This window comes from Morone saxatilis, unplaced genomic scaffold, assembly GCF_004916995.1.
Source record: "Morone saxatilis isolate NCDOM2014 unplaced genomic scaffold, NCSU_SB_2.0 Contig1, whole genome shotgun sequence".
Taxonomy (NCBI): domain Eukaryota; kingdom Metazoa; phylum Chordata; class Actinopteri; family Moronidae; genus Morone; species Morone saxatilis.
This window is the reverse complement of record NW_023339651.1, coordinates 1,631,460-1,646,105: the sequence shown is the minus strand read 5'-3', so window position 1 is coordinate 1,646,105 and position 14,646 is coordinate 1,631,460. Positions and strand designations below refer to the sequence as shown.

At 41.3% G+C, this 14,646-nt stretch overlaps 1 protein-coding gene across 1 annotated transcript in view; it reads left to right on the top strand.

Annotated features, from left to right (window-relative positions):
* The window catches only part of rnf213b (ring finger protein 213b), a 33,101-nt gene that overhangs the window by 16,290 nt on the left and 2,165 nt on the right, over positions 1-14,646 (top strand). The window contains exons 27-62 of the mRNA XM_035663779.1: positions 13-149; positions 236-334; positions 419-531; positions 640-753; positions 863-909; positions 994-1,144; positions 1,349-1,484; positions 1,741-1,929; positions 2,013-2,146; positions 2,277-2,452; positions 2,541-2,744; positions 2,986-3,173; positions 3,256-3,376; positions 4,011-4,111; positions 4,233-4,412; positions 5,362-5,507; positions 5,595-5,694; positions 5,950-6,061; positions 6,276-6,486; positions 6,610-6,797; positions 7,084-7,206; positions 8,109-8,210; positions 8,293-8,535; positions 8,913-8,997; positions 9,101-9,135; positions 9,223-9,323; positions 9,418-9,562; positions 9,666-9,822; positions 9,902-9,996; positions 10,108-10,356; positions 11,049-11,183; positions 11,294-11,381; positions 12,113-12,296; positions 13,429-13,630; positions 13,716-13,793; positions 13,994-14,191. Coding sequence (XP_035519672.1) covers positions 13-149; positions 236-334; positions 419-531; positions 640-753; positions 863-909; positions 994-1,144; positions 1,349-1,484; positions 1,741-1,929; positions 2,013-2,146; positions 2,277-2,452; positions 2,541-2,744; positions 2,986-3,173; positions 3,256-3,376; positions 4,011-4,111; positions 4,233-4,412; positions 5,362-5,507; positions 5,595-5,694; positions 5,950-6,061; positions 6,276-6,486; positions 6,610-6,797; positions 7,084-7,206; positions 8,109-8,210; positions 8,293-8,535; positions 8,913-8,997; positions 9,101-9,135; positions 9,223-9,323; positions 9,418-9,562; positions 9,666-9,822; positions 9,902-9,996; positions 10,108-10,356; positions 11,049-11,183; positions 11,294-11,381; positions 12,113-12,296; positions 13,429-13,630; positions 13,716-13,793; positions 13,994-14,191 — 5,067 coding nt within the window. The remainder of the gene's footprint in view (positions 1-12; positions 150-235; positions 335-418; positions 532-639; positions 754-862; positions 910-993; positions 1,145-1,348; positions 1,485-1,740; positions 1,930-2,012; positions 2,147-2,276; positions 2,453-2,540; positions 2,745-2,985; positions 3,174-3,255; positions 3,377-4,010; positions 4,112-4,232; positions 4,413-5,361; positions 5,508-5,594; positions 5,695-5,949; positions 6,062-6,275; positions 6,487-6,609; positions 6,798-7,083; positions 7,207-8,108; positions 8,211-8,292; positions 8,536-8,912; positions 8,998-9,100; positions 9,136-9,222; positions 9,324-9,417; positions 9,563-9,665; positions 9,823-9,901; positions 9,997-10,107; positions 10,357-11,048; positions 11,184-11,293; positions 11,382-12,112; positions 12,297-13,428; positions 13,631-13,715; positions 13,794-13,993; positions 14,192-14,646) is intronic.

Below are 14,646 nucleotides of genomic sequence, written 5' to 3'. Positions count from 1 at the left end.
GATTTTGCATAGATAACAACATTCTCCAGCTTGCTAACCAGATCAGATGTCAGGGTTGTAGCCCATGCTCTAGGACTGCATACGGACAAGATCCTCCTGCTCTCGCTCCACCAGTTTGACACTGAGGTCTCCTTCTGCAACAAAATACGGTACTAACTATTCAGACAACAGCAGCATGGCCTTTTTATTTTATTTTTGCCTTTAAATCTTTCTCTTACTTGCTTCTGTGGTTCAGGGGCTTCCTTCAAGATGCTGGGCACTCTCTTCACCTCCTGTTAATCCAGATGGACCTTGAGGAATCCACCTGCAGTGATGAGCTCATAGCATCAGCAAAGTAAGGCTCAATCTCAAGATCCCGTACAGATTGAAATGTGATTTTAAGTGTTTCAGTTGTGTTTATGATTCAATCTGCTTCCAGATATTGCACCATGAATTACTTGATGTCCTTGGCGGATCAGACCTGTTGGGTAATTTTCATCGTTAAGGTTTCTAGGATCCCAAGTCAATCTCAGTACATTGGTTTCCAAGGAGGTGAGTACTAAGTGGAATATAATGATTGTTGCAGTACAATTATTTGCTGACTGAATTTTACACGATATATAACAAGATTAAAGCCATGTTGTGTTTTTTGCATCAAAGGAGTCTGGCAGTCAGTGCACATTGATGACCTGAAGGATTCAGAGGACATGAGCCTGAACCTGTTGGGTTTCTGTGGAACTCTCATTAGCAACCTACTTAATCCTGCACCATCAGGTAGAACCTGTACATCTTATGGTTTTAGAAGTGTGTTGTATTAATAATTGAGATTAAAGTGGTTTTATTGTTCTCTAGACTAATATACAGTATTCCTGATCTTTAATAGAATTCAACAAAGATGGAGAATCTGTGAGGCAAATAGAAGACTCCCAGGTAAATACAAAGTTTAAGAATAAATAAACCTCCTTTATATGTGTTATATCTTAGTTTTTAATGTTACTTAAATTTGATTTACAGGCAGGTGGAGCCCACCTCCACAGCCTATCCTTAGTGAGATCATGTATCCAAAAAGCTGTTGGTTTGCTGAGGGACACCAATGGCGTGAAATCACGAAGCATGCGGCGGATTCACATCCTTCTGAATCTTCTGGGAACTGGGCAAAGAGGAGGTAAATATAGCCAGCTGAGAATGAGTTTAGTTTGTGGAATGTATTTGCAGAGGGACCCCTTTGTTTGTTCGTTTTGTTTTTGTTTGTTTGTTTATACATCTGGAGGAGCAAATACATTCAGTCAGTCTTGCACTTCTGATTTCTCAGTTGCACTTCTGACTCTGACTTGTTTCTGACAGATGTCAACTATGTATTTTATTAAAGCTCATTTTCAGGAGGTGTTGTTAAGTAGACTGGCAGAGGCTTTGGCACAGAGAGAAGAAGTGATGGACGTCCCTAAGGAGTGGGTGAGCAGAGAAGCCAAGAAACGCCATGCTCTACAGGAGGGGGGAACACTGAGGTAAAGTTATCTAGCAGGATAACGTTAAAATAAAATGGTTGGAAGATTAGGCAATCGGACAATGAATGTATGTCCGTAATGAATGTATGAATTTGGCAATGAATGTATGAATTTGGCTCCAGCTGTTTATCTGAGAATTTTGCAATGTGCATTTTCATCCAGATCCAGTTTTTTAAAATGCACTCTTTAAGTTCTTCCCTGTGTCAAGTCAATGATTTGATCAAGTGCAGCTTCCTTTTGTGTCTTTAACTGACAGACATACCTTGTGGCGCCGTCTTCAGTCCACCGTGACTCCAATCTTGGCCAGCATGTTGGAAGCTATGGACAGGTATGCAAATCTGGACCTGCTCTCGGATGGCAAGCTCAGCCAGGGCCTGGAAAAGCTGTGGCTGGACATCCTGGGAGATTCGCAGATCTTAGACATAACACCTCTTCAAAACTCAAGGTATTTTGGATTACTTCTTCTGAATAATTCCCACAGTGAATTTAATCAACAAAAGGCGTAATGTTTCTTTATTACATTTCTAGTGATTCAGACCAGGAGGTGCTTGTGCAGCACTATTTCATGTTGGATGGTGAAGAACAACCCTGCGCTGCTGCATTCAGCTGGATTATCACAATGCACCTTGAAAAGCTGTGGGAAGAATCAGAATTTACTCCAGGTTTGCTTTGGTCTCAGAGTTTTTTTTTAATGGCTAAATGTACATTCAGTTGGAGAGATCATGAGGTATTTATAGTACAGTATGGTGTGGTGTCAAATTGTATTATCTCGCTCTTATAATTGATCTTCAGCAACACGAGAGGATGGCACAGAGAGGATTCTCAAGTTTGTGAGTGTCTTTAACAGCAGCACGCTGGGCACTCACTTACAAAAACTCTCAGACGAGGAGAGATTGGAGTACAGCCACCACTACCTACAAGACTACCTGCTGCTTTCTTTGAAGATCAAGTCCAAGGACGAGCTTAGGGTATGGAAATGATGAGTTACACATTAAAGTGTAATATATATTTGGGAACAGCCGAACAATCTTGACTTTTCACATGTGTCATATGCAGGTGTTCTCCAGGGCCATGTTGGGCTGTGTGTCCGAGCTTCAGACGTCCATGGGTGCCTCCGCTGACCTCTCTCCTGCTTGGATAATGGCTGCTGCCAAATATTTTGCCATCAGACTGGACACTCTCTGCCACATATTTCTGCTGCAGCCCCAGTTAGCCAACAGTGTGTTTCAGCAGGCATCAAATAGGGAGCCCCAAGAAATGGTGGGAATAATCATCATCATCATTTGAAATTTCTAAATATTTTTGTGACAATTGCATTTAATTATTGAAACATGAAGTTTAACAGGTCAAATTGCCACTTGTAAGCTTAGTTTATGTGAATGTGAGACTAGTGATAATGTCGAATGCTAAACATCAGCACAACAACACCTAGAATGCTAACTATAACAATGTTAACATGTTATCATTTTATGATGAGCATGATGTCTTTTATTTTTGGCAGGTGGAGGACATTTTAGCCCTCGGTGTCTGTGTTGAGCAGACCAAACTCCTGACTGTGACGTCCCTGCAAGAGTGCGAGTCCTTTGTGAACAGGGTGGAGTTTCTGCAGCCGTGTCTGGATAGAGCGTTCGGTCAGAAATACAGTACCCTCTGTAGCCCCAGCTGTCTGCAACATCTGGACTCTATCAGGTGAGTCTGGCAAGGTGTACAGTGAGAAAAATAACGTTTTCAGCATTTCAAGGTTTATTTATAACCTCATTTGCCTTTTCAGGTCACTGTGGCATGGGATGCTGGTTGTCGGGTCTTTCATCCAGCACATCCTTTTTAAGGTTAAACCGGATGACTCAAGATTGAAGGAACTGGCTCTCAAACACTGCAACCTTCACCTGAACGTAAGTAAAATGGTTTCAAGATCTGGGTTTTCATTTTGATATTTGATATTCATTTTGATTGCATGAGGTCTCTCTGCAGGATTTTTATTCACTGACATTGGCTGTGTGAAATAGCACATCAACTGTTTTTTTCTTTTTAGGTTATAGGTTATACATATGAAATTCATTGCCACTAGATGTCGCACTAGAGCACCAACATCTCCAAAACAAATGGGCTCTACAGCCCACCAGAATCGTAAAACACAACTTCAGACAGGGCAGAAACAAAATAAAACTCACCAAAACCATTTTTGTTTGTCTTTTCACTTTTTCAACAATCACCAGTGCTGGTTTGGTTGAAATTAATTAATTTACAGAGTTTTTATTTCAGGTAAGGTGGTTTCTTGCCTAACTAACTCCTGCTAAAACAACTTTGTAAACAACAAGTTGAGTAGAAATAAGATAAAATCAAGAGCAAGAAAGAATCTTAATGGACCAGAGACTTTTTACTAAGAGCAGGAGATATAGTTCTAAACTCCTCACAGTTTATCTTCAACAAACAAAAGTAAAATGTTTTGGTAGTTGTAAGTAGTCAGACGAGAGGGAGATCAGGGAGACGTGTTTCACAATTTTTTTTGTTCTCATTTTGTAACAGCTGATGAAGGAGTCACCTGATGTAAGGACCGTGGACACACTGCAAAAACTGATCCGGATCCTCAACTCTTTTCATGAGGAGTGTATCAGCAGGGATCTGAGGTCAGGATCTGCCTTTGCAGTTTGTATTTAGTTTTAAGGAAACATCTGTACTTATTCCAAATAGCTTTTTCTTATGGCCTGGTACAATATCTGATCTCTGGTCATATTTTGTTCTGTTAAGGTTTGGCATTTCGTGCCCAGTGTGTTTCCTGGAGCTCACAGAGCCGTCTGTTCTACCCTGCAAGCACGTCTTCTGTTTGCCGTGTCTCCAGCGGTGGTTTCAGCCACAAAGACATTCTTGTCCTAAATGCAGGACAGACCTTCCACCCAACTTTAAGCCAACTGTGTCTCCTAACATCAAGTGAGTTCAGAAAAATCCCTCATAGAAATGATACACATGTATTTCTGCGTATGGAAACTCCACTCAAGATAGTAAATAATCAACATTTAGTACTGGAGAAATATTAAGTTGTTTCACCTAGAGGAATTTATTAATACTAAGGCGTGGTCTCTACCAGCTAACAGGTCAGAACATGTAGTGAGTGCTAATGGTTGCCAAGACCTTACCTGAACCCTGTTGAGCTTGACTTGCTCCCTTTCTTAAGCTTTGTGGTTGGAGACGGTCCCACACTCTTGCGTTGCCAAGCTCACAACTCTGCATTCATTTCAGTTCATTTAAAGGACCAGTTTCAGTGGCATCTAGTGGTGAAGTTGCAGATTGCAACAATGAATAATGCTCACGTTCCAAGTGTATAAGAGAAACTACGGTGGCTCGCAAAAAAAGCAAAAGGCCTATCTGAGCCAGTGTTTGTTTGTCCGTTCTGGGCTAAACATGGTGGTTGAACATGGTAGACTCCCCTGAAGAGGAACCGCTCCTTCATAATGAATAAAAACATCTTGTTCATTATACACTAATGAAAACATACCTACGAATATTATATTCCATTTCTGACAATAGATCCTTCTCAATGTTACACACTGGACCTTTAAGTTAACATATCAATGCACTCAGAAACTAAACCAACATATCTTAGGGTTATTATTTTATTGTCCTTCATGGTCTCAACAAAAGAGTTCCTCACTGTATCTGCAGAACGCCAGTAACCCTCTACCATATTATATAAGACCCACTTTCTTGATTTTTGGCAAAAATCAGTCAGACAAATGACTGTTCAACTGACTTAAAATAAAAATAACTTAAACTATAAATTGAATTTAACCTGTATTTGTGACATAGTTGAATAGTTGAATTTGAACTTGAACGCTGTTGAAATATTACAAATAGTACCTTTCTTCTTGTCATTTTCCAGGGCAGCACTGCAGCAGCAGGCAGCGATCAGGGACTGCTGTAACTCCTTTTTCCTGGAGGTGGTGTCCAGGTTCTGTCTGTCAGAGGGGCAGAGGCCCGGAGAGGGAGTGGTGGAGCTGCTCTTCTCCTTACTAGTCTCTGCTAACGGTCAGTGAGCCAATAAGTCAGTGATAATAACTGAATATCTGATGTGATAATGAAGGCATTTACCACTTATATTCCTGTGTGATGCAGGAGATGTGTACAGGACCAGAGAGCTCACTCCCTTCCTAGAGTGTGTGGATAACAGCCCTGTGGTGCGATCTGTGCTGCCAAAACTGCTGCTGCAATACAGGTGAGCCTGAACGCAGTGAGTGGCGGAGGAAGTGCTCTTTTAAAAGCAGTGACACCACACTAGGAAAATAAGAACAGTACAGTATACATTAGGGGTGTCACGTTAAACTGCTATTGATGATAATCTGGATATTTAAAAGGAAATGTTGATATTGTGTTAATAATGTGTTGGTCATATGTGTGTCTATAAGCCTACCCCCCCCCAGTATCGCTTGTCTATAAAGATCATGTTGGTAAATCGTAGTACGTCTGTCAGTTTTGAGCAGGTGAAGGCTCACATTCAGACCTACCTGAAGAATCTGGAGGAGAACCTTCTGGCCAGAGAAGATCGTACTGAACTCTACCTGCTGTTTGTCAACTGCTTCCAGGTAAGAGACTCAAACTTTACTCCATTTCTGCTTTTCTGCATGAACACTGCCCGCAGAGTGACGATAAACTCCCTCATTATTTTTGTTTCTTTCATTTTGCCCTCATGTTTGGTGGTAAGTAGTGCTTGGCCAAAAATCACACGTCCTGTGTACTAACATGAATTCTAATGCCATTAGCCCATTTTTTATTAATGCCATATTTGATTTTTCTCAGGACTCTCTGTTGTGCTCAGAAGCGAGAGAAGTGGAGCAGAGCAGAGTAGCAGCACAGCAAAGGCAGGCAGATATCAGATTCCTGAGCCGAGTGGCCAGGAAGCAGACTCCAGGCAGACAAGAAGACCCAGCAGAGTTCCTGCTCAACGTAGCCAGGCTCAGAATATGCCTGAGCACTGCGGCCCGGCTGGTGGAGAAAGCTGCAGCTCAAGGTGTGTAACGTGTTGTTTAACTGCATGAGATTTGCTGCATCGATTTGAAATCTACATCAGATACTGCAGCTTCAATAAAAAAGGAAAGTGTGTCAAGTTTTTGTGTTTGTTTGTGAAATGCAGGCAGACATATGAAGGAGGCTCAGTACCTGCAGCAGGTGAAGGCGGTGTTTGAGTACTGTGGTAACGACTGGCACAGGGTTTACCTGCTTCGGGCCCTCTATAGACTCTCTGGCATGGACTGCATTCTGTCCCTGATGAACAGTCTGGCCTGGAGATGGGTCTTCCCTGCAGATCTCCTTCGACTGCAGGTATCTTAGACAAACACAGTTCAGACATAGCACCAGCAGCCAATGATTTCAGCTCTACTCATGTTCTTTTAAAATAATGTAAAGCAAGCTTTTGTGAGCGTTAAGTAGAATTTAATGTTTTTAGCTATTTGTCAATTAACCACCACGACTGCTGCATAACCACAGATCAGTTTCTAAATGCTCTGTTAACTCCTGACTCATATCAAAAAGGATCCATAAGGTGTTCTTGAGCTGGACCTGATTCTTTTAGAAGGAAAACTAACACTAAAACTGTTTTTCCTCAAAGCGGCTGATTCCAACCAACGTGGACCAGTTCCTGTGCTGTGGGCCGCCTTACCGTGCTGTGAGAGACGCCGTGGCCCAGGTTCTGCTGGAAAACAGATCTGACACCTTCAAGGAAGAAATACAGGTCAGAGAGAGTCCAGAGAACAGGAAGGCTGACGGCAGTGTTTAGTTTATGCGCTGTCTCCGTCATGAAGAGGCACAGCAGAGAGTGGGCTGCAATGTCTCCTGATGACCACTAGAGGGCAGGGAGGTTATGTGTAATCAGTTAATCAATGACACATTGAATTACTTAATACGCCTAATATAGCATTTCTAAACACTATATAAACTTTAAATTAATGGTTTATAACAAACTTTAATGTAGTTGTAAGCACATATAAGGTTGTTTTAAAGCATTTATTAATGTAATTAAAGTATTTGTCAACAGTTATGACTCAGTGGTGGAAGAAGAATTCACATCTTTCACTTAAATAAAAGTAGAAATACCACAGTATAGAAATACTCTGTTACTTGCATCCAAAGCATCAAAAAGTACAAAGAGTAAAAATATTTTGTAAAAAGTTAAGACCATAACAGAGTGAAATAAAAACTAGTTGAAATGAATTTAAAAGACAGAACAAATGACAGTAAAATACAATAAAATAGAGTTTAATTAAAGCTATACTAGGAACAAGATAACAGAGAGGATGAGATCAAATAAAAAACACGACCACCAGCATGCACTCGCCAGTGTTCACAGAAGGAGTTAAACTACATTAATAAACACTTATATCATCTTACAACTACATTACAGTGCATCATTAACTATTAATTAAATGTTTATATTCTGCTTATAAATGCTAAATAGGGGTTGAAGTAAAATGTAAGCATATATGAGTAAGTCTTGGTAATAAAGAGAGTAAATACTAAATTACTTTACTAAAGCAAAATCCCCAGTTCACATCAAAATGTTCTTCCTTCTTCACATCAGTGTCAGGATTTTCTGCGTTCGTCTTTTACATCTCTGTTGTTTTGTTTTCTCTGTAGAAGCTGAGAGGTTGTCAGATCAGCCTCCTGGCTCTGGCCCTGTTCAGACAGGTCACCTGCCGCTACAAATCCCCTGACGTCAGCATATGGCCGTCCCCAGAGGTATACATGACGCCAAATGTGAATTGTGTCCGCAGTAAATTGGCCTTCTCTTCCTAACACCCGGCTCTATGTGAACTCGCAGGAGACGCAACGACTGACTGAGCTCCTGAAAACCGTCAGGCCAAATGAGTTCAGGGATTTCTGCACTCCACTGCTGTCAAACCAGATCGGTGGACTGGGCTCAAGTCTTCACCTCCACGCCAATCTTTCGCCTCAGAGACAAACCCTCCTGGAGCTGCTGGTCCATCTGGACTCTGTGCTCCTGAGTGAAAATCCTCTACTCCTTCCTCTCTACCAGATAGCCTCCCAGCCGCAGAATGTCACAGTAAGACGCTGCTATCTGAGACATAAAGGGCCATTCCACTGATTATTCACATACAGGTCGGTTTACTCAGTCTCTGAAGGTGATGTCATAGTGGGAGGATGAGCAAAATTGTAAGTTGTTGAGCAACTGCAGAGGAAGCCCCTGGTTGGGAATCACCAGGACCGTGGCCCCTACTAGAGACTACAAGTCAAGACAGCTCAACCTCTGTGGCTTCAATTTTGACCTTTCTTTTTAAAACTGTCTGTGCCAAAAGCTAAAGATTATGAATCTGAGTTAAACTACAGAACAGATTTGACTAAATCGCTTATACAAAAATCGAAATTTTCATTAGCATTTTTGTATAAACACTGATATACTTCTGAAATTTTCCCCCCAAGAACTCCTTCCTGCCAACCATGCCCGATGATCACACAAGTGAAGCCAAGCAGTGGTTGACTGAAGATCCGAGAGCACAGCTGTACTGTAAGTCTTCTCTATTGAGTTTTTTTCTGCCATCATCACTTCTCTATGAATAGTCTACTATGTATATAATGTTTTTTATATAATTTTTTTATATCATTCACAGATTGTGCCAAAGGACATCCATGGTTTGTTGGAAATGTACGAGCTATTTTTGTGTGCAAGCATTCCTGAAGCATGGAAAGATTCAATAAATAATACATTATATGCTTCTGTATTGTCCCATAGTGTGGTAGACCCGCTACTGTATCAAGATGTCATTGTGGACAGCCAATTGGTGGGCAGAATTACAACCCAGTTGAAGGATTTACTGTAGCCACAGGACAAAGGTATTAATCTCTGCAGTCAACCAGCTTTGTGACTCGATTTTCAGTCAAATACTTGGGCTTAACTTGTGTTCCTCCTCACGTGTAAAATTGTCAGAGATAAAACTCGGACAGGACACATACTAGGAGAGGCTCGACAGCGGTCTGATGCCCCTGAAAGACAGATGTCTTACGCTCATTCCTGCATCCTGCGCCTGTTGACTCACCTCGCCATGCTTCAAGGCGCCATAAGGGATCAAAGAGTGAGACTTCAGCTAAACTTGCAGCAGATTTTACATGTACCATGACCGGTACTGAACAGACGGCATTATGTAATAATACTGTGGTATTTTTTTGTTGTTGTAGGGAGTTGGTGACATGATCCACCCCAGCCCTCCTGATGTTTTAAACTTCCTGTGGAACCACCTGGAAAAGGACATGAACATGTTGGGACAGACGCTGAATCAGAACGTGGACAACGTGGCGGTTACAGTTCATTTGGTTCTCAATACCTGCGCTACAGGTGACTATGACGTTCCAGTCGTTTTCAGCACGCTGCTTGTATTGTTCATAGTACATAACTCTGCTAAATGTCAACACAGGTTCTCGCGGCGCAAGGCAGGATCTGTCCTCTAGAGAAGGACGGAAGCAGTGGGAGAAGCTTGTCTGTAGTTCTGCCATCGACCCCGTACTTAAAGTAAGGAATACAGTGTTTTTAAAAGCAGTGCACTGGTTGTCTGGAACTGGAATTTAGAGGCGTTTTGCACTACAGAATGATAAAATCTTTCTTCCACCTGCCTGTTTTCAGAATTTGCAGAGGAAACTGGCTGAGGCTCAGGACAGAATCAGTGAAGATGATGGGCTTGCTGGAAGTCCTCTGATGAATCTCCTCTACGGGGATCCTGGGAACCAGTTGTCCCTCCCCTCTGACTGCCCGACACATCGCTCCTCTTTCTGGACTCTACCCGAGACGATGACAGTGGAGCGCTTCTGTCAGATGGTGGGAGAACCGCAGGGACGCAGCCCCTTACCCCTGCTGAAAACGTTCTTCGAGAAGGTACCGATTTCATCATGTGATTATTAGGCTGATGTACACCAGATCTGACTTGTTTTAAATCTCGACCTGAGGTGTAGTGAAAGCTGATAGTCCTAAAGGGGAGTCCACAGCACAGTTATTTGAATAACAGAATGTGTTTGGAAACTGATTCTTTTAGATTTTGATTTGCATAAAAAAGCAAGAAACATGGCCTACTCTACCAGAAGAGGACCTGCATACCTATGATATATATATAATATATAATATTATATTCCATTGTTACATGTTATACACTGGAGCTTTAAGGTGTAGCCTTTTATGAAATACCCAGGTTAAACCAAAGAAACATGAAAAAAGTTTCTATACTGACCAAATGTCACTGAAATATGTATCTGTAGTCTCACAGATATCATGTTAAATATCAGACAAAACTAAAATACATGCAAGACCGAAAACATGGCCTGTCCTGGGGAAGGTAGTGAGGCTGAAATGTTCATCTGAAATTACATAACATTTTCTCTAATCTCTCCGGTCACCCTTCTTGTTCCTCCAACGTTTGAAGCTCTTGTTGTTTGATGTTTGTGTTCTCCGTGAATATTAATGAATGTTGCATCACTGCATGTTATTATATGATATTTAGCATGTTAGTTGTGGTTCTGACCTCAGTATGAAGTGTTTGACGTGCACTGACTGTGTGTGTGTGTTTGTCCCAGATACACTGTGTGAGGCAGTTACATCACCTGCCTGAGCTGGCGGCTTTACAGTCAGACCTGCTGAGAGTGTTTCCTCTGACGTCACACTCTTCACCTCAGAGTATCGCACAGATGTTACAGAAGATACCAGCAGGTATATCAACATTTCATTTTTAATAGAATGTACAACAACAATATGACACACACACACACACACACACACTTCTGACACAAACTGAGCTTAATCATCATCCCTCATTAGATACCAGAAGAGAAGTTGCTGCTTGAAGAGAGTGGAGAGATTCATCCAGGGTGGAACACCCAAACTCCTCAGAGCAGAGGTGGCAAACAACTGTAAGCACGTCTCTATTAACATTTAACTCAATTTATTTAGTTATTTTATTATTAATGTATTAATGTACCGTTGTACATGTGTAACAGTTTATTGGTTGCACCCACTACAGCAGTTATAAACTATCCTGATTTGATGCATTCAACTGAAACTTCCTAATCCTCACTGAAAATTTAAATGTTATATTAATGAATGAATATTACCGTCACCGACTTCCGCTCAGAGGCTGTATAAGTAGAAATGGACGTAGTCTCCGTAAATACAGGTGGAGCTGAGGCGGTCTGAATGAAACCTGGTTACTGAAACCAGCCACCTGTGATGACACTTTAAAACTGAGCACGAGTTAAACATAAGTCGGAAAAAAAAAAAGAAACCAGCTTCATGAAATTTAAGTTGGGATCAAATGTAACAACATTTTTAGCTCATGTTGCTGAGAGAGTTTGTGGTCGACACTTTTTTAAACAGTGTTCGATGTAAACAGGAGTCATAATATTTAGTAAAAGAGAGAGAACATTACTTTTTTTTTTTTACTTCATATGAGAATAAAGAGAGTCTCACACTATTACACATGTTTATTTAATGAATATACAGTGTTATTTAATCACTCTTGACTTGAGTTCAGTTGAATCAGTGTTAAACGAGATGTTCACACCTCTAAGTAATGACTAGTTGTGTCCTACACGTCTGTTTCCTTCACTGCATGTCTCCCATGTCTGTGTGTGTGTATATATAGCAGCAGACTTGGGTGTGGATGTGAACTTGTGCGAGAAGGAGGTGACAACCGAGAGCTCTGGGGAGTTTCTGACACCGTGTCGAAACGGACCGGGGTCGTGTCTCAGAACTCTGGTGGACTTCCTGTCGAAGACTCACAACAGCCTGGTGACAGAAGCCAGGAAAGTGAGCGGCCAAGAGGACAGGTCAGTGCACCGGGTCAGGTGCAAAGGCTGCTGGGATTTAGAGTTCATAGTACAACTGCAGAGTTCATCAAGCAAAACATTTGATATTATCAAGGCTATTTGCTTCCATCTGAAACGTTATCGTACCGGCTCTATTCAAGCACACAGTTCAGTCCGGTTTTCCTTGTAAGATGGACACATTGAAAAGGCACCACATAAAAAACTATATGATTCAAGGTCCGCTAACTTGCTTGTTCTGGAGCTTTCGACCGTCTCACACAGCCTTCAGCAGCAGATTGAGTTTGCTCTAGATGTTGATCTTGGAAACAGAATCTGCTGATGAAGAAGGGTGAGTGGACCTTGAGTTGAGATCAGTGGAAACACTCGTGGTTCGCCCCTTCTTGCTCTGCAGTAAATAATGTGCACAAACAAGTCAGCTTTATTGTCAGATGTGCTATACATGCACAACATACAGCACAAATGAATTTTCGCTCCTCCCGGGACCCAGAGTGCAAACAGCATATAAAAAAAATTAAAAATAGAAAAGATATAAAAAATAAACATCTACAATTTAAACAAGACATAAAATAAACAATAAACAATCAACAAGACATAAAAATAAACAATCAACTATCAACAAGACATAAAATAAACAATCAACAATCAGAATCAAGGCACTTGAGTATTTACATGATGAAATAAAATAGGATAAAGTATAAAAACCTATATATATAAACCTTCTTACAAAGTCTTAAAAAAAGTCTATTATCCAATAATCTGAGTTTTAGATCATAAATGTCTTAAATATGATTTTGACAGGTCTTGATTATTGAAGTTAAGGTTACTTGTATGTTGAATTTAAAATGTGTTTTTGAGAAAAAAATTGTATTGTTCATATTGTAACAACTACAAAATGAACCAATATGATTTTCCTCTATATCCTTTGTACTTTTTGTTTTGTCAGTATGGATGTATAAAATATGTCTTAAATTGCATTCGCAATGGTCTTAAAAAGTGTTTAACCAGTCGAAGCCTGCAGACAACCTGCATAATCATCTTCCCACCTGTACCTGTAACAGTGCAGCCTGTTGTGTTATTAAACATATGATTAAAACTTCTGATCATGGACATTCTGCTGTTCTATTTCCCTCAGCGAGTACAGTGTTCCTTTAGAGAGGATATCAGAAACCCAGCTGACCCTGTGCCACCCAGAAAGAGAGCTGCTGCCTCTGGTTCTGGCCCACTGCCACTACACCTTAAAGAAAGGCGGCGAGACGGACAGCAGCTACAATCTGCCGGGCATCCAGACCCAGCTGGCCCGCCGCTTCCTGGCTGGAAAACCACTCATACAAGCGGTAAAAATTAGAACTAATCAAACAGCTCCACGCAGACGAACCACACATTCTGCTAACCAGCACTGTTCTCTTTGATCACAATCAGGACACCTCGAGGTACCTGAACAGACACCTGCAGGATTTCTCTGTTGTTCTAACTGAGGTCAGAGACAATATTCGTCAGGTAAGACCACTTCCTGTACTTATAAACTTTTAGGATTTTACGGTACCAAAGTCTTCATGTGGAACTGACTAATGCCAGCCCAAGAATGTTCACAGTAGTTTCCCCTGTAGGATTTTGTGAGGCCACTTTGTTAGAGGTCAAATTCCTTCCCTCACAGTCCTCTCGCTGGCCCGCTGACACTTTCTCTGTGTGTGCCGCAGGAACCGCTGAAGGGTTCAGTGAGTGGCGCCATGAGAACGGTGCTGCGCTCGTACACAGACGTTTGCGATGCTGTGTTTGTGGTGGAGACTGGCCTTCGCTTTCTCGGCAAGACGGGCGGGAATCCTCAGGCTCAACTTCTGTCCTTCCTCACTGATTCACTGCAGATGGGCCGACAGATTTCCAGCTCTGTAGCCAAGGTAGAAACCTCCAGACCCACAGCCATTTCCAAAGCACTGCTATGCAAAGAATGCAATTACGTTAAGTTAAGTTGATTACAACACCCCTTTCTATAAAACCACCATTTAAAGGTCCAGTGTGTAACATTCAGGAGGATCTATTGGCAGGAATTGAATATAATATTCATAGGTCTGTTTTCATTAGTGTATAATCACCTGAAAATAAGAAGTGGGCTACATGCTTCAGTTGGTTGCACACTTCACTGCTAGAAGCCGCTAAATCCTCCACACTGGTCCTTTGAAGACAGTGTTTTTTATATTAATGTGTGGAAATAATTAATAAAGTCCATCATACCAGCTCTGCTGCTGTAATACTACCTAGAACAGCAAGATGCATATTTTAATCTATTAATTATCAATCAGTGCACTCACAACTAAAGTCTTTCTTTTTGGAGATAGACATTCACTTCCGTAAA